Source organism: Saccopteryx bilineata, chromosome 5 (genome assembly GCF_036850765.1).
Source record: "Saccopteryx bilineata isolate mSacBil1 chromosome 5, mSacBil1_pri_phased_curated, whole genome shotgun sequence".
Lineage (NCBI taxonomy): Eukaryota > Metazoa > Chordata > Mammalia > Chiroptera > Emballonuridae > Saccopteryx > Saccopteryx bilineata.
In genome coordinates, this window is record NC_089494.1 from 159,680,738 (window position 1) to 159,700,072 (window position 19,335).

Consider the following 19,335-nt stretch of genomic DNA (forward strand, 5'->3'; position numbering starts at 1 on the left):
CTGTTTTGGCCAGTGAGATGTGAGAGGTCCTCCAAAGACTTACGGGAAATACTTCCCTCCCAGATAAAGAGAGAGGCTGGTATGGTGAGGCTTTCCCAGTTTGCCTTTCCTCTTGGAGGTGCACAGGGCTGCTGAAGCAGAGCAGGATGATGAAAAGAGCCCAGGGTCCTGATCTCATCACTGAGTTCTGAAACAGCCATGGATAGCTTAATGCCAGATTCTGGTGAAAGGTAAAATGAGCCCCTGTGGTTTCAGTGACTTTTAGTCTAGTGTATTAACATGTGTCCCAGAGCATCATCACTGATACAGTCTATAAGGGAAAGCCTTTCTCCTTTTGGAGGTGAAAGGAGGTATAGTCTTAGGAAGACCAGATGTCTTGAGACCTCCCTAGACTTTCCACCCTCAAGGTGTGTACACATCATGCTGTATTTATTGTATGCAGTTGTCTTCACTAGTTTTGAGTTCTAGGCATCAGGAACCACATCTCACTTATCTCTAGATCTTTAGGGCACAACCCACAGCTCATACATAGGAGGGACATAGTGATTAAGTACATAAGTAGACAGACAATCTTGGTTCTGGTCTTGTGACAATGGTTGGTTTAATATCCTTACTTTGGTTGTGGTGTCCTCCAAAACAAGGCTATCTCTTGGTCATAGAAAGTACATGAGGTAACCTGAAGAGAGGTAAGATTTCCATACTTTAATGAAAATTACCGAGGCTATATAAATACGTAGCTGTTCTCTGGGGTTTAGTTTAGAGCCAGACAGTTCTCCAAAGATCCAGACAGAGACATGCCCCATTTTCATTGTGGAAGCAGAAATCAAATACTCTTCAATTTATAGTGTTAAAATTATGAAGCATTTTAGTCATTTAGAAAAACACATAACCATTTAGAAACATGTAACCACTGTTTCTGGCATGCGAGCCTCCTTTTTTCTTTGAGTGAAAAATGGAAATGCTCCAGTCAGACTGTAACAGAGAAATAGGAAATTGAGTGATTGGAGGACAAAGCATGTCCTTCCACAGGGGGGGAAAAATCTGTTTGACCCATAATATGGCTTAAATTTGAGAAATAACAGATTTGAGATGAAAATTTCTAAAATGATAGGATTGTTGGTTCTTGTTTTAGCAATAAGGAAACAGATCCAGAGAAGTAGTAAGTCAGGGTATAGATTTGTGGGCCTTTTATTTAAGGGTCTTTCTACTCTAGCAGCTTTACTGATAACTTATTAGAACAAAATTGTATTGAATTCCATCACCCACAACCACCAGGACCACAGGAGTAGTCATACCAATATTCTGTTCATTTAGCTTGCTGCAGTAGGCGATGGAGATCAGAGATCAGAAGAATGTTGGGATTTTTTTTTTCTTTTTTGGAAAGACAGAATTAAATTGGTACTTGTGCTGTGTGATTTGAAAGTGGAGTTAGGGAAATGGGGCCAGACAAGGTTAGGTTGTGGTCAGGAAGCAGGCACAATTCATTGATCAGGTATCTTATAACAGTTTTTATCTAGATGGTGGGAGATGAATGTGAGGTTAGAGTTGTTGCTTAGGAAAGAATTAGCAACTACACGTCAGGGAGAAAAGGGGGGTGTCTGTCATTTTGTAATGGTAGTGTGAGCTTGTTCTGAGCATTCTTTATGTTCTCATGGCAACACTGGGGTCGGTTGTAAGTCAGGCTTGTCTTTTCCTGTTGTCAGTAGAGCTGCTTTTTACTTTTCCAATAGTTTATTTAATTATACCCTGAGTGTTGATGCTTGAGGAAGAATAGATTTTAATAAAAGAAGGATGGGCTGTAAATGGGGAGTCTGAAGTTACTGCTTCTAAGCAGTCATTGTTTTTTTAACATTATAGTTGTTCAGTGTTAATATCTCAGGCTAAAAAAGAGGCAAATGAGCCCTGGCCAGTTGGCTCAGTGGTAGAGCATTGGCCGAGTGTGTGGAAGTCCTGGGTTCGATTCTCAGCCAGGGCACTCAGGAGAAGTACCCATCTGCTTCTCCACCCTTCCCCCCCTCCTTTCTCTATGTCTCTTCCCTTCCTGCAGCCAAGGCTCCATTGGAGCAAAGTTGGCCAGGCACTGAGGATAGCTCTATGGCCTCTGCCTCAGGTGCTAGAATGGCTCTGGTTGCAGCAGAGCAACACCCCAGAGGTGCTGAGCATCGCCCCCTGGTGGGCATGCTAGGTGGGTCCTGGTTGGGCGCATGCAGGAGTCTGTCTGTCTGCCATCCCCCTACCCTCACCCCCCACCCCCACTTCTCACTTCAGAAAAATACCAACCAAACAAAAAAGAGGCAAATGAGTAGTTGTCTCCTACTTTGAAAGGCTTTTTTTTTCTTCCAATTATCACAATGACTTTGTACTCTCTGGAATTTGGCAGCATATAGAAGCAGAACTGCAGTGCTATAATTAAAGTATCCTTATAATATAAACATCTTTAAAGATGCCATCCAGTTATTGATCAGGAGATAATGTTAATGGTGGTGTTAGTGATAGTGCCAAAAACACCCCTCCCTGAATCACTAGAAAATGTAGAAAATCCAGTATAGAAGTCAGAAGCAAGTGGTAGGTTAGGTGAGTGTGGACCAGAGTCAGATATTGGTTGTAGCCCAGACTTTGCCTTTTCCCTGTGGGCTCAGCCAAGCCACCTGTAATAATGGCCTCAGTTTCCTCTTCTGTAATAATGAGAGAGTTGAACCAAGTGGTCTGTGTTTCTTCCAAAGTTTCTGTCATTCAGTCCTTTTGAAGATGGTCTCCTGTTTTGAAAATATTTCTTTGGTTGCCCAGTTGGGTCAGGTCATCATTTTTATGGAATTATTATTCAGCTCATGAAGACAGGAATGTGTGAGGGCTTTGAAAGCTAGTCCAGCCGGATGCTTTTTCTCTTCTGTCGTTTCCTTCCTCTCCGAGGAGAGGAGGCCTGATCAGCCATCTTCCCAGTCCATCCTCTCTGTTGTTTCCTGAAGTGAATGACTAAGGTGTTTCCTTCTTAGAAAATAACAAAATAAAAATGCTAAGTGAGGCCTCTTTATTCAGGAATTTGTAGTTTGGGAGTAAAGTCTGGTAGCATTTGTTAGCAATTTGAATTTTGTGATTATAAAATCACATAATATAAAATTTTAAATATTCTATGTAAATATTGAAATAATTTAGAAACAAAAAAATTGATCAAAAGTTGCACAATTTCAAAGACTCCAGAGAGTATTTATGGGGTTGCTCCGTGGCAGCTTCACTCTAGATGGCAATTGGAAGGCCTTCTGTATTAGTGGTATCATGCTCTCCATGCTACCTGTCACTGTCAGGCATTAAGGTTTCTGCTAATATGGGCTGATATGTAATGTGCACATAAATCTGAACATGTTTTTGTAGCCTTCAGAGATGTCAGTAACTTGCAACAACAGTGCTAAAACACTATGAAGACAAAACAAGAGGTAGGATGCATCATGCTGTCAATTCAGGGGAAAGAGCACCAGAGCACACTTCCAAATCCTACACGAGTTAACCTTGAGAAGCACCAGAACAAAGTGGTTAAGAGTGTAGACTCCGGAGCTAGATGTGTGATGCTGCTTTGTAGCATTAGCTGTTACCTAGATTCTTTCTCTGAGCCTCAATTTCCTATCTGTACAATGGGGTGAATTTTAGTATCTACCTCAAAGCTTGTGTGGCACTTAGTAAACATGAAAACACAGATTGTTGGGCCCGCTCTCAGTGATTCTGATTCAGTAGCTCTCAGTTCAGCATTTGCATTTAAGCAAGTTCCTTATTTGTGCGATGCATCTGGTCCTTGAACTACACCTGGAATAGCTTCTGTACACACAAATGAGCATATGGGAAAATAAAGGGCATATTGTTTTAGAACCTGACACTTTCTCCCAGTTGATACTTTGTAAATATTTACTCTTCTATTATTTTAATATTATGATTTTTTAAGCTGCATTGTATTTTATTATTATAGTTAATGGTTTCCTTTTTTCTCACTGTCACAGATAAAATATACTTACACATAAATTTTATTTACATCTCTGATTATCTCCTTGGAGTAAAGTCCTAGAAGTAGAATTACCAGAATCAAGGAGGTGTACATGTTAAAGCCTTTTGTCACATACTACCAACAAATTCTTCAGAAAGAAAATAGCAAAAATCTATCTTTTCAGGATTAGTCTCTGAAAGGAGATACTGATTTTCTAAATGTAAGGGAATGAGGAGAAAACAATCATTAACTTTATAAAACTCATGTATTTGGTCCTTGGTGGGAGTAGGCAAGAAGAGTGTCTATGGATTTATAGAGAAGACAAAGATATAATCAAGGGAAGTGAGGGGAAGAGCAACAGGGACTGCCTTGTGGCTTGATTTCAGAGCAGGCTTAGGATTCAGATTTGAATTGATTTAATTATGGTGTAATATGTACCTTATACAGGCGATTTTATACAAAGAAGAATAAATAGTGCTTCATTTTAGTATATATGTGATTTCTGACTGGTATGTAGGAACCCCTGGATTTGGAGCTTTGGGTTAATAAAGTCTAGCCCATGCTCCATCCTGTGTGGACATCTCTAGCCCTGGACCGAGCAGTTGAGACTCTCCTAAAGGGACTTGGCGGCTGCACCTGGGGAAATTCAGCCTCACCAGGAGAAAACCTAATCAGCATAGATGTCATGCCGGAAAAATCTGTGCTTCTGGGGAAAGGGGATGAGTAGGAGTGGAGGCCAAGGTGAAGAATGTGTGGTATGTAAGAGGAGTGGCCTGCCCAGGTCCGCCCGGCCCTAATGGTGGGGCCAAAGCTCTGCAGCCCTTATTAACTCCTAAACCCCTGTAGTGGAGACGACAGATAAACCAGATTCTCCTGGATTATCAGAATGTTAGTGCTAGTAGGGATCTCAAGGGTCATCTGGCCCAGCCTTCTCTTTTTACAGATAAGGAAGTAAATAATTCATTATTTTCAATTAAACTTCACCTCATATATTTCCGATAGTCAACCATGCAACAAAACTGGCTAGTTTTTCTTTCCTTGATCTGGAAGAGCTGAGCATTTGAGAATTGAAGTGGTTGAATGGTAGGTAGTAAAGCAGACAGCAGGGGTGACTGTGGTCCTATTGTTCAGCCTGGGGACACGACATTGATATAGTGTCAAATGTGCACCTCCCCCTGAGGCAAAGGAATTTCACTGTACTTCTTTAGATCTGCATATTCCTGCATGATCCCAGAACTTCAAAGTAGCCTTAGACACAGGGTAGCATTCTTCTTGCACCAGCCCCATACTTTCTGGAATTTATAAATACTAGTTTTCTTAGTTCAGTTTTAAAAACTGCTTTTTTCCTTTTAGTAAAAAGTAAAATAAAATAAAAACCCAAAACGTGACCAATAATTCTTATAAAAAACAATAGCTACTGTGAACACAAATTGTGCCTTCTAACACTTGGTGATGCTGTCAGACCACAAAACACTCTTCACTCATAAAATTAAGGGTACTTGATCTTCAGATCTCATCAAGCTGCTTTATGTAGGAGACAGAGAACCTCTGAGTCACTTAGTGGTCATCTAGCAAATGTTCTATGATAAATGTAATTACTAGGATAAGGCAGTTGTAAGGCCAGTGAGTTTAAGGTGGTCAGTTATTAGAGAATACTGTTAATTGGACAGCATTTCACTTGCTTACTGGTTTATGCAGATTAATGGGCTGCACATCAATGAAGTGCTAATGTCTTCCTGGGAATATTTATGCAAGCCAGTGTACTCATATTTATTTCCCTATCAGACAGTAATCTGAGTTGTCCTTCTGTGGCAAAAGACTCATTGCTTATACACAGCAATTAATGTTGTGGACTTTTAGGGAGCGGTTTATTGGATCATTTTATTCAAGAGGGAACATAATCAGCTGTTTTAGAAAAATAGGCATTTGGTTGGGTTCCCTGTTCAGATCTGTTATCAAGAGAAGCAGGCACTTGTCTCATTCTGAGCTCCTTTGAGAGCAAATGAGGACATACAATTTGTCCAGAGCATGAGTTGACCTCCCCTCCTGTCCCGTTTTTGGTCCCTTCTATAAATCTGAACTCTACACTTCTCTTGACCTGTGTCAAGATTTAGTCAAGCAGTATGCAAAAGGCATACTGAGATGTTTCTGGGGATAAGAAACTTCCCTTTGTGAGTTTAATGTAAGAAAACTTATAGTTTTAATGGAAGCAGATGGAAGTATCCTAAGAGAAGTAGCAACAGTATCTTGTGGGGATAGGAAGAAGGGAAACCTCAGGAGGAGTTGGAAGGCTTCATGGAACGAGTTACTTCATTTGGATGCTCTAATCCTTTAGTGTTTGCCCCTCTCATTCAGTACTGTTTGTAGAGTGCCCGTGATGTGGCACAAGCATGGCGCTGGGATGCACCAGGGAGTAAAGCCAGGAATGTTGCTGGCCCCCATGGATCCCAGACAAAGGCACAAGGAGTCCGTGGCTCCAGCTTTCTACCAGTTCTTTTGTGTCAACTAGTCACCATGTGGCTACTTGTGGCGTACGTATGGGGCTGTGAAGCATGTGCTAGAGCTGTGGGAGAGATTTCATTCAGCCGAAGGTCTCTTCCCTTCTGAAGGGATACCCTTGTAGGCAGACACATGAAACATCAAGTCAAGTTAAGTGTCAAATTCATAGGGAGAGGGCGATCAAGTAAAATTGTGTTAGGTTGTCCAGACAAGCAGGAGATAGATGGTTCTTGAGGAATGGCCGTGGGAAGACTCATGGAGAGGTCAGCTTCATCCACACTGTAGAAATTACTCTCCTAATGAAAGGGCCAAGAGCGTGTGGGGCCTCCAAAGGCAAGACAGAGAGAGAAGACTATAGGTTTAGGAACTGTTCCTGGAGAACTGTTGGTGTCAAGAGACTGAGAGGGAGGAGGACACTTGGGTGGACAGGTGGTGGGGAGAACCAGGAGAAGGTTGTCCAAGGGGCTGGCTTTCAACTCAAGGAGACTGACAGTGGCCTCAAATTCCAGGGAGAGGCTGAGAGTGTACCTTAAGAAGCCAGGAGCCCTGAGGAAATCCCCTGAATGGGCTCTGATTTACAGATGAAGAAATCAAGACTCAGATATATTAATTGTACAAAATCGTATACATAAGTGCATAATTCAGGATAAATGGTCTTCAAACCTCATGCCCTTTCCCATTATAACGTTGTTAACTTCTTATGTACCAAACAAGGTTTAAAGTTGAAATAACAAAGTTGTACTGGTCTAGCAGGAACCAAGTGATCTTTAGATAGTAATTTTAATAGCTATTTAATATGTACTATTATTTATTACACTATGCAAACAGAGAAGCACAGAAGTCAATAAAGTGTACTGTTTGGTGAATTTTTAGAGTGAACACACCTGTGTAATCAAACTTACATCAGGAAACAATATTACCGGCACCCAGAAGCCCCTTTTATCCCTTTTACTCCCTCCGTGTTCCTAAGATAACTATTATTGTGCTAACACCAAAGTTTGGTTTTGCCTGCTTTTGAACATTATGTACATGGATTCATCCAGTACGGACTCTTTTTTGTCTGCTTTCTTTTACTCAGTGTTATATTTGTGAGATTCAGCATGCTGTTGCTCCAGCTGCTCTCTGTTTATTCTCATTGCTGTGTAGTATTCCAGTGCAGCCTCCTGGTGATAGAGATTTAGATTGCTTCTAGTGTGGAGCTGTTAGGAAAAGAACTTGCTGTCACGCTGTCATGAAAACGGACACCTATTTGAGGAACTATCGCCACCTCGTGGTCTCACCTCACTCAGGCCAACTTATTGTTCCTATTGGCATGTGTTCTGTCTTCCTGAAGTTTCTTGCCTCCTTTCCCACTTTCTAAATATAAAATATGTGCCTTTTTTTTATAAAAATATATTTTTGGTGGGTGAAAAAAACTTGTGAGAAAACAAGTTTGACATTTTTCCCAAAGCTTTGCTATTTGGCATTTGTACAGCGGCATATTTGCAGCCAGTTTACCGCGAGTTTGGAGTTCCAGTAGCAGTGGGGCTGGGCAGAGTGAAAAGTCGCATTTCCCTACTTGTGTGGGTTGTTCTGGCTGGGCATCACTTGTAAGCCTTCTTGTAGATTTGTGGCCATGCAGGTCTTGTGGGCACTTGTCCAGCGTGTATGGGTACAGGTTGGTGTCACTGTTCCTGGTCCAAGAATCAACCTCATATTCAGGCAGGTCAGGAATTTGTCAGCTTAAGGCTTTGCTTTTTGGGGAAAATTCCCATTTTAATTCACTCTGCTCTTCTCTCTCAGCCTTTTGCCTCACCACCCTCCCTCTGGGAACTGGGGGTGCTCAGGCAAACAGCTGGGATCCAGGGGAGCATTTCCCCTGTTCAACTGAGCCAGGCCTTGAGTTTGCTGGCCTGCAATCAAAAGTAACTGGGATCTTAGATATTGTCAGAGGATTGCTCAATCTCTTAGAGACAGCCTGGGAAAAGTTGTCTTAAAGAATTTCTTGGCATTTTAACTTTACAGAAGTAGCTTTAACAATTCAAAAGTTTAACTGTTTAGTTTTGATTGGTTATGGTTATAGGTCATCTGTAAGCCATGGTTCAGGTATTGTTTTCAAAAGGATTCAACCAACTAGTAGTACTTCTAGGTACAATTTGATTTTAAGTGTTTAGGTAAACATGAAATTTAACATAACCGCTAAGTTCTGATTTGTCAATATCATAGGATGAGTTTTTAAATTTCACCTTTTTTGATATGCAAATATGCAAATGAACAACTGGAGCCAAAATAGTACGGTGGAAAACGAAGCCACAATAAATGTTTGTGTCATTAGCCCATTTGTGAAATTTTTCTTTGGCAGTGTTTAACCTCTGAAGAGCAATCAATATAAAATACCCAGGTTATGCCTGCAACTGAGTCCAGAACGAACCCATAAAAGGGGAAGAAAATGAAGAGCAAGATCCCAGATTCATCTATAAGAATGGGATTCCTTATCCTCTGGGAGAGGAAAGTTTCGTAATGATGTCATTTGTTGCTTCACAGTTCTTAAAGGCAGAATTCTAACAGGTGGCATTTTCAGTGCATGTTGTTAGTATCTGTCTAAAATGTAATCCTGTATTGTTATTAAATTGCTTAGTATCTCTCAGTGAGCCCTCCCCCTCAGAACAAGCCCTCACCATCAGGCCTGTCTGTTTTTTTGCTACATCCTTACAGTCTAGCTGAAGCCATTCAGAACTCTGTGCTGTACTTTGAAGGTGTGATAGACTATTTTTAAACTTTCCAGAAGGTTCTTAATGTGTGTAGCACCAATGGATCTTAGAACCATTGAATCTTAGTGAGATGACTTGGTGGTCATTACTTGAACTTTTATATTTTTGAAGAAACCAAGGCCTAGAAAGTTAGAGTTTTGTGTATAAGATTTCCTAGACTGTTAAATAAAATACGGATGGCTTTGGTCCTCCCATAGTTTGACTAATAGTAGCATCCACTGATTGAATTTTCACAGATGTGCCAGGGATGATACAGGGAACTCACATCCACATTTCAGCCAGCTCTTACAGCCATATTCATTTTAACACATTGGACAACTGAGGGTCAGAGAAGGTATTAAGCTTTGTCCAAGATCTCAAGCCAGTTTTCTTTCTGTTGCCACTGAGTCAACATTAGTTTTTCTTCATTGACTTCATACTTTAAAAATTACTTTCTGTATCATTTGCTTGACCAGAGGAATGAATATGACAAGAATATCTTCATGTTTATTTCTAGAAGAATGTTTCTTGTAGTAATAATAATAACCACTTACAAAGTGCTTTTAGTTCCAGGCATTTCTATCTCATTGTTTCTCTCAGGCTTCTGTATTACTTGCTGCTCAGTGAGGAAAACTGGCAGGTCCTCCCAGCTCGACCTTCAGTTGTTTGGCCTGCTGCTTTGTTCTCAGCAGGTCATGAGCTCCCTCTACTGGTAGTTAACTGTGACTCGGTTACTTACCTAAGTATTCACATCCCTCCCTCCAAGGGATCTGAGGAATGTGAATACAAACCAGACACGGTCTTTGCAGCGAAGAGACAATAGGATTTATATCTGTATTGCTATAATACAAGGTGGAGATCAGTGAATACTAGGAAAAGGGAACAAAGAAAATTCCGCAGCTGTTTAGAGGTCGGAGCGCTTAATTGCACCTGGGAAATTAGGGTAGGCTTTGTGGAAGATTCGACATTTATCTGGATCTGAAGGGGTGAGTGAGAGTTGGCTGTGGCAGTCCAGGGGTGGAGAGGAAGAGGACCAGCACTCCTGCTGCAGGGAACTGTGTGCAGAGGTGCAGGCGAGGAAGGCAGAGATGTGTGCAGACACAGGGAACAGGGAGTGTTTGTTTCCAGTCAGTCGGAGGATAGGATCTGTGACATGGAAGAGCTCTCTTAGGATCAAAGTGGCATTTCCCAGCCTTGGTGGCAGTGAGGAACATGGTTGACAAAGGGAAGAAAGTTGAACAAGGTCATTTAGGTGATGGTTGCCATTTGTTGGTCATGGCTTCAGGGCGGAAAGTCACTAAGAAGTGGCCAGAACCAGCTCCTAGATCCTTCCCTAGCCTGTATGTACACAGTGACAGAGGTTACTCTTGGTCACTTGAGCTCCTCCTTATTAAATAACCTTTCCTGGACCTGATGTGGTTTACTGCATGAGGGGTACAAAGACTCCAGTCTGGGCAATAGGCAGGCTTAAAATCTGCATACTTGACCCAGACCCGGGGGCTTCTATGCTCCCTTTCCCAACTGCAAGGCAGACCAGTGAGAAGGAAGGAAGGGAGATGTCTGCTTTCATTTACAGCAGAACTCCTCCAGCGCCCACCCACCTGTGCTCTCCAGGTAGGAGACAGGCTGAGGTCCATCTTACTACACTGGCCCTATGGAAGAAGGACTTACTAGACACTAAATCCAAAGAGAAATTAAAAAAAAATAATAACCCAAGCTAAAACTCGTTTCCTAAACTAAGAACTGAAGCCTTTTCATTCTGCACACTCAAAGCTCAACCCACGTTGTGGCTCCAGGGACCAAGACGTGTCTGTACCCTGGTGCTGACCTTCAGGAAAGACCAGAAGTGGGGGGGTCTTGTGCTGCCTCTACCTGTGGGACTAGTGGGAATGGTGGTGCGGAGGAGGGGAGCAGGCAAAGTGAGGGACTGAGGAGGTCACTCAGGAAGACAAAGGAAATAGTCATTACCCAGGGTTTGAGTGCTTTGCCTTCTCGCTGTCACCACCGGGAGGTAAACGCTAACTTCCTAGTTGCTCAGGCCAGAAACTTTGTCATCTTTGGTTCCTCTATGCTTTTATAACCCATCTCTAGTCCTGCAGGCAATCCGGAGGCTTTCCTCCAGCCTGCCCTGTAGCCGTCCTGGTCTAAACCATCTGTCCCTTGCATTATTATAGTAGTTGCCTTCCTGATTTCTTCTTTGCCTGCTTCAGTCTGTTCTGAACTCAGTAGCTAGAGTGATCTTTTAAAAATACAAGTCATAAGATGTCACTCTTCTGCTCAAAACTCTGAATGGCTGGCTCCCCATATCTCTCAGGGTAAAGGCCAGAGACCTTACAAACTGGCTATGCCTCATACCGTCTGGTGCACACCTGCCTATGATCTTTGTGCTGGCTGCTCCCTCTGTCTGGAATGCTCTTTTCCCACGTGTTCACAGAGCCTCCCCTCCCCCACAGTATGGTGGTTTTAGGAGGCAGTGATTTGGTGTCATGGAGATTATCCATGGTTTAGGGCAGTATACTTCCTTTTATGGAAGTATACAGCTCTTCTTGTCTAAAGATTAACTAAAATGAAATTGCTGTTAGCTTTTAAAGACAGTTGGGACTACACAGAGGTTTGTATGGTACATTTTATTTTTCAACCAAGGAACATTTTTTCCTGAGGGCCAGTATATGAAAGTTAGGCTAGCTACGATGAGATCGCTGACTCAGCATGTGCAAGGTTAGTAATTCTTCAGTTGGTGAAAGGTTATTTAAAAGATCAATGCAGGTAGCATTTAAGGACTGTTTGGTGTAATTTTCTTATATGTGTATTTTTATTTCGTAATTTTGAGCCTTGATAATGTAGTTATACCTAAAACCTATAAACAATGAACATCTAATTTTTCTGTTTTTATTGATTATTTATTCTATAGTATGCATGTTTATCTTCTTTTTCACAATATTTTTCTATAAAAATATTAGGCATTATAATTTGGAAGACAGAACATATAAATAGATTTTTGAGATCAGAGGACATTCATTTTCATTTGAGCTTTATACTACTGGCAACATTAGCATGGACAAGCTATTTAGTTTTTGTTTTTCCGATTTACTGTGTATAAAGTGAAGATTTTAATTCTTCTGCTCTTAGGGTTGTTGCTAAGATCAGATGTGATCACATACCCATAAGTGCTATATCTAAAGCAATGATTCATTGTTGGTTGCCACTTGGAACAGTGTTTCTTATTGGATACAGCAGTGCTTTGGGACAGTTCCGGGATTCAGGAATACATCCTTGATGACTTTGAAACCAAAACTCCTGCTTGTAGCTGATAGCCACTGGACCTATTTTGTTGTTGTTGTTTTGGATTTATTCTTTTTGAGTGCCCCTCTTCACCGTGCCAGAGTCCCTGGAAGCACACACGTGTTCCTTCCTCTGGTCACCCCTGTGCCATATGTAAACACACACACTCTTTCCTCGGATGTTTGATTTCAGGGGCTGAAATAAAGATGGAGCCCTTTCTCCATCTAGGAGCAGTGCTGTTCATGGAGGACCACTTCACTTTTTCTGTTTACTGTAGATTTGACTTTGTTTAGCATTTATTCAGCTTCTGCCATGTGCCAGGACTTGGGTCTTTGCTGGACCCGGAGACTCAAAACCGGAAAAGAAGTGGTTTTAGCTCTTACAGAGAACAGATGAAACCTGTGGTTACCCTCTGTTAGGCTGCCTTTTGTGACAAAATGACATCTGCACTGCTGATGAGGCCCTGCAGGCATGGAAATGGCAGTTCTGTAGACTTCCCTGGAGAGGGGGGAGAGATGGTAGTCCTGGGTGTTAGCCTGTTCACATGGAATCAGCACTCCCTTTAAGGTCAGAGAACTGAAAAGAGGATTAGTCATCATATCCTTTAGAGAGTTGCTAGGAAGGCCCTATGTCAAGTAGCCTGCATAGTTAGGTCCTGCAACTGATTTTTGGTTTGGAAAATAAAGTCATCACATAGGGACAGAGAAGCATCAAATGGAGTGTTAATTGTCTTGAAATGTTTGCCAGATTTACTTTGGGGGCCGGGAGCAGGGTGGGGTTAGAACCAGGAGGTGTATCTATGGCAATAGGATACCTGCCCGATGGACCTACCATGCTTGATGCTCAGCCAGCCTTTTCCTTGCAGCTCTGGCACCCGATGAATATTTATTTTCTTCTATCTCCTTAAATGTAACATGTTCACAGAGCACCCACTACCTGTGGGTTGAGCTGGTCTTTAGACATGGTGGTAGGACGTGTCCAATGTGACCTGAAATTCAGGGTATGACCAGAGCCAGATTCAGGGGTTATTTGTTTTAGTCACAGGCAGTACAGAGCAATATGTTCTTTTCTCTCCTTTACTCCCCAGCTAATTCTACATAAGAGCTCCAGAAAACATTGGGGTGAAGAAGTAAAGGGGACTGAGGGGATGACGTGCTCATCAAGGGCACTGTGCACATCCACACTGGCCTCTGCATTTGTGTGAGACATCATCTCAGAAAAGACCACAAAATCGCCTGACCAGGCAGTGGCACCGGCACCGTGGATAGAGCATTGGACTGGGACGCAGAGGACCCAGGCTCAAACCTTGAAGTCTTCGGCTTGAGTGCGGGCTTACCAGCTTGAGTACAGGGTGGTTGGCTTGAGCTCAAAGCTCTCTGGCTTAAAGCCCAAGGTCTCTGGCTTGAGTCCAAGGTTGCTGGCTTGAGCAAGAGGTCACTCGCTCTGCTGTAGCCCCTTAGTCAAGGTACATATGGGAAAGCTATCAGTGAACAAACAATTAAGGAGCTGCAACAAAGAACTGATGCTTCTTATCTCTCTCCCTTCCTGTCTCCCTATCTGTCTCTCTCTCTGACTCTCCCTCTCTCCCTCTCTCTCTCTCTCTTTCTCTCAAAAAAAAAGAAAAGAAAAAGGACCACAAATGAGTTTTATCGTTCTGTTTCAGACAGTCCATTTGAGGATCCTGACCTTAAGGACTCCTATCTCATTCCAAGAAACATCATGGCCGAGCCAGACTATATAGAAGATGACAATCCTGAACTCATTAGACCTCAAAAACTTGTCAATCCCATCAAAACATCCCGCAACCACCAAGATCTTCACAGAGAACTTCTTATGAATCAGAAAAGGTAAGATGGCTTCCCAAGCAGAGTTGTTCTCTGGACTTGCAAGGTAGCTAAATTTAATTTTAATTATGTTTACTAAGGCTTGAAAGAAGTTTTTGTTTCTTGACTATATTTGAAGCTTCCTTATTCCTTCTGGCATTTTGGGCCAGGATGTCCCTCGGTGGAGTGAGGCCAGCAGGAGGTGGTGCTATTCAGAGGTCTGCAGTTCTGTGTCCCCTTCTCAAATGGATGTAGATTTTAAAATTTGGGTGGAAGGGTCTGAACTAAGAATAATAGGGAGTGTCCTAAGTCACAGAGAAATACACTATTTCTTAGATTTGTAAACATTCTGAATTTCCCCCTGTGTATGTGAATATGTGGGAGTCAGATGTAAATACTGTCTGCATTGGCATTTTTGAGTAGCAGGTTGAAGTCTCTAGAACCACCTCAGTCTTTTTAAAATGTATTTATTTTTATTTACTTATTTTAATTTTTTTTTTTTTTTTATTCAGTGAGGGGAGGGGAGGCAGAGACACCCTCCTTGCATGCTCCCTGACTGGGATCCACTGTGCAAGCCCACTGGTAATGCTCTGCCCATCTGGGGTGTTGCTCCATTGCTCAGCAACCAAGATCTTCTTAGCGCCTGAGGCAGAGGCCATGGAGTCATCCTTAGTACCTGGGGCCAACTTGCTCCAACAGAGCCATGGCTGCAGAAGGGGAAGAGAGAGAGAGAGAGAGAGAGAGAGAAGGGAATGGTGGAGAAGCAGATGGGCACTTCTTCTGTGTGCCTTGACCGGGAATCAAACCCAGGAAATCCACACATCAAGCTGACTCTACCACTGAGCCAGCTGGCTAAGGCCCACATCAGTCTTAACAAATAGATGAGAGCCCTCTTGTTGCGACCCACGCGACGAGTCTATTCCAGGGTCCCAAGCGAGAACGGTGCGAATTAAATGAAAATAGACAAAGAACTAAAGACATATATAAGATGGGTTTTGGGAGGAAGCCACAGCTTCTTGCCAGCAGTAAAATTATCGCTCCGCTGAGCTGCAAAACATGGCTGCCCTCAGAAAGACATCCTTCTTTATTTACTGGGCAAGGTGGGCCATTAGCAAATCAATCACATTTCCAAGGCAACACAAGAAAACCACCAGGTGCAGAAAACCCCACTATCTTAACTTTACACAAAGAAGTAACTAGCTTCCAGTCCTTCAGGGGAACATGGGTAGGCAGGGCAAGTACTGAATGAAGCACAACCCTTTGCAACTTAATCAGGCAGGTGAGGTGGGGGGTTGGGCAGACTGTCAGCTTACAGTCAGCTCTCAGCACCTCTGTGCCCCAGACTCCAAATTGCAAAATAGCCTGTTTATTTTTCGGTCCCCAACACACTCTTTTCTTCTTTGTTCTTAAGTAACATTTTAATTATCACTGTTGTCATTTGTAGTATTATTTATTATTATTGAGAGGAGCAAAACATTTATCTTTTATTTTCTTTGTAAATCATTTGTTAATTCCCCCTGTGTTATAAATAATTTTGGATGTTGGGTTGTAGTACTCTGCTTTTTAAGTGATGCTGTTCAGGGCCAGGACACTGGAAGAGCAGAAGGTACAAAGCTATTTTATTTTTATTTATTAGGACATAAGGTTTCCAGGTTTCCTTTTTTTTTTTTTTCTTTTTCTTTTTCTGAAGTGAGAAGTGGGGAGGCAGATAGACTCCCAAAAGCGCCCAACCAGAATCCACCCGGCATGCCCATCAGGGGGCGATGCTCTGCCCATCTGGGCCATTGCTTCATTGCAACCGGAGCCATTCCAGCGCCTGAGGTAGAGGCCATGGAGCCATCCTCAGTGTTTGGGCCAGCTTTTGCTCCAATGGAGCCTTGGCTACAGGAGGAGAAGAGGGAGATAGAAAGGAGAGGGGGAAGGGTGGAGAAGCAGCTGGGCACTTCTCCTATGTGTCCTGGCCAGGAATCGAACCCGGGACTTCCACATGCCAGGCCGACGCTCTACAACTGAGCCAACCAGCCAGGGCCACAAGGTTGCCTTCTTTATTTAAGATCTGTTAAGCTTCATTTGGAACTGTTTTTTAGACGTTCAAAATGAAATTGTTGGTCTGAATTGTGAGACTATATAGTCAGTGGTTTTCAACTTTTTACACTTGGCAACTGGTGAAAATAGGGGAATTACTCTGGGGACTGATAAGGCAGAAATAACCCTGAGCATAAGCGAATTCCACTAAGATCATTGGGTTTATAATCTTCATACAGTGTCAGGGTGGTTAACTGTTTTGCGAATTGGCACGAAATTTTTGGCAGTCTAGTCCCTGTACCGCCGGTTGAAAAACACTAATATATTGATAGATCACTCATCCACACACTCTTTGCTAGCCCTGGTACTACCCATTGAACTGAAAGATATGCAGGTGAAGTTAAGCATTAGGGTCATGTTTTAGAGGGAAGGCCTAATTTTTAAAATTTTTAAAGTTATTTTAAAGGAAATGAGAGGACATTTTTATAGCAGTTCTTCTCAGCTCGCCCTCTACCAGAACTCCTGTCCCAGGAACTCTTTGTAAGTGTATTCTCCTTCTAGATTATGGGAATATGACTTATTTCCTTTCAGCCCCAGTGCTGGATTAAAGCTTAGAAATTGAATGCAACTTTGAACCTTTCTGATTCGTATTTAGCTTTTTTTACTGGTCTTTGTTAAAAAAGACCAAACAAAATAAAACGTGGATTCATTATTATCGTACCCAAAGCAAAATAAGACTATAGTTTCCTAAATAAGCCACAGAATTTAGAGACGATCCTGCCTGGAAATGTCTCCATTTGGGGGGAAAGATTGAAAGTTCATTATACTTGAAAAGAGAATAGCTAAATGGCTTTCTAAACTACTGGTAAATGGTTTTCTGATTGTCTTTTCCTCTTGGACCTCAGTTCCCTTATTTGTAAAATGGGAGTAGCGGACTTAGTTGATCTCTGAGGACCATTCTAACTCAAACTGGTGTTTTTTTGTTGTTTGTTTACTTGTTTTCTATGATATCTCTGAAAAGACTCCAAGTCAGAATGGAGTGGGCAAAAGTAAAACCACAACTGGCAGAATAATTTGTCTTCTGAATTATTGGCTACAAATTATTCTGCAAAAAATTTATTTAACAGCTTGGGTCCTATATCTATAAAACAAACAGGTTTGTGCAATTGAATCCATTTCCAAACTTTTTTGGAATAGGCATTTTCTGTGAAAATGGAACACCCTTCTTTCTGTCCTCTGGGCTATGCTCTCCAGAGTGCAACTTGTTTGCACAGTTGACTCTTTAGGCAAGCCCAGCTCAGATAATTCAGGAAAGTGCTGGTGTTCCCTCAGGTGCCCTGGGATAGAGAGGATGTGGGCCTTGAGGTCAGAGAGAAATGACTTTATGAGCTTGGACAAGCCCCCCCCCCCCTTTTTTTTTTTACAGAGACAGAGAGTCAAAGAGAGGGATAGTCAGGGACAGACAGACAGGAACGGAGAAATGAGAAGCATCAATCATCAGTTTTTCATTGCGCATTGCGACACCTTAGTTGTTCATTGATTGCTTTCTCATATGTGCCTTGACCGCGGGCCTTCAGCAGACCAAGTAACCCCTTGCTGGAGCCAGTGACCTTGGGTCCAAGCTGGTGAACTTTGTGCTCAAACCAGATGAGCCCTCACGCAAGCTGGCGACCTCGGGGTCTTGAACCTGGGTCCTTCTGCATCCCAGTTTGATGCTCTATCCACTGCGCCACTGCCTGGTCAGGCAAGTTCCCCTTTCTTGAGATGTTTCTTCATATATAAAGTAGGAGATAAAAATATCTTTCTTACAAAAGTGAAAGTAAATAATAGCGTGTGCAAATATGTGTTAAAATGTTTAACATACAGTAAGTGCTCAATTAGTCCCACATCTTTCCTTCCTATGTGTCATCTGGAAATTTCTATTGTTTTTTCCTCCTTCTTTAAAAAGTTCTGGTCTGGCCATAGAAGTACATTTAAGATAAGAAAGAAAGAAAGAAAAAACACAGATTTCAAAGTCAAATGACTATCTTATCCTATGTCTTCAGGTTTCTCAAAGTAAAAATCTTAGTTTGCTAGGGTCCTCTTATTGGAAGTACAACTGGTTTTAGAGTGAAACTTCTCAAGCAGTTTCTTTTATTCATCTTCTATCCCATATACATTTTGCAGACTAGGTGTTTATTTCTAAATTTTAATACCAGCAAGTAGGGTGATTTCACATCCATAATAAATACAGTGTGTCTGTAAAGTCATGGTGCATTTTTGACCAGTCACAGGAAAGCAACAAAAGACAAAAGAAATGTGAAATCTGCACCAAATAAAAGGAAAACTCTCCCAGTTTCATACCTATTCAGTGCAGTTCGATGTGGGCTCACGCACAGATTTTTTAGGGCTCCTTAGGTAGCTATCCCGTATAGCCTCTACAGACTCGTCACTGACTGATGGCTACCAGAACGGGGTTTCTCCACCAAACTGCTGGTTTCCTTCAACTGCTTATCCCACCAAGTAATGTTATTCCTATGTGGTGGCACTTCGTTATAAATGCACCAATATTCATGTTGCACTTTGGTCACGGATTCGAATTTAGCGAGCCACAGAGCACACTGAACTTCCCTCTGTACCGCCCACATCTCGACCTGCATGGCAGTGGGCTGCTTCGCTGTATACACTGTATCATCTGCACATGCGCACATGCTGCCACATCATCCTACAGAAATGGAGGGTTTTCCTTTTATTTCACATTTCTATTGTCTTTTGTTGCTTTCCTGTGACCGGTCAAAAGAGCACCATGACTTTACAGACACACTGTATGTTTGGTTAAAGGGTAATCATACTTGATTGCTGGTTTGTACCATTATGAAGGTATATTTATTTTACTTTATATAATTTGTAAAGGGCCTTCCCATATTTTATATTATCTAATCCAATGGTCTTTCCAGTGACCTGAGGTGTTATTGTGGGGTTACCCTACTTTGATTTGTTAATAATAGAAAACTCAGAATAATAGGCT

At 42.1% G+C, this 19,335-nt stretch overlaps 1 protein-coding gene across 5 annotated transcripts in view; it reads left to right on the top strand.

Moving 5' to 3' along the window:
* Nucleotides 1-19,335, top strand: part of FAM107B (family with sequence similarity 107 member B) — a 281,121-nt gene that overhangs the window by 245,848 nt on the left and 15,938 nt on the right. For 3 of the 5 annotated variants that reach the window (XM_066280686.1, XM_066280689.1, XM_066280688.1), the window contains one exon: nt 14,144-14,327. In XM_066280686.1, the coding sequence (XP_066136783.1) occupies nt 14,144-14,327 (184 nt within the window). Of the gene's footprint in view, nt 1-131; nt 231-11,897; nt 11,917-14,143; nt 14,328-19,335 lie in introns of those variants that run through there. The other 2 variants (XM_066280690.1, XM_066280687.1) reach the window with 2 other exon arrangements.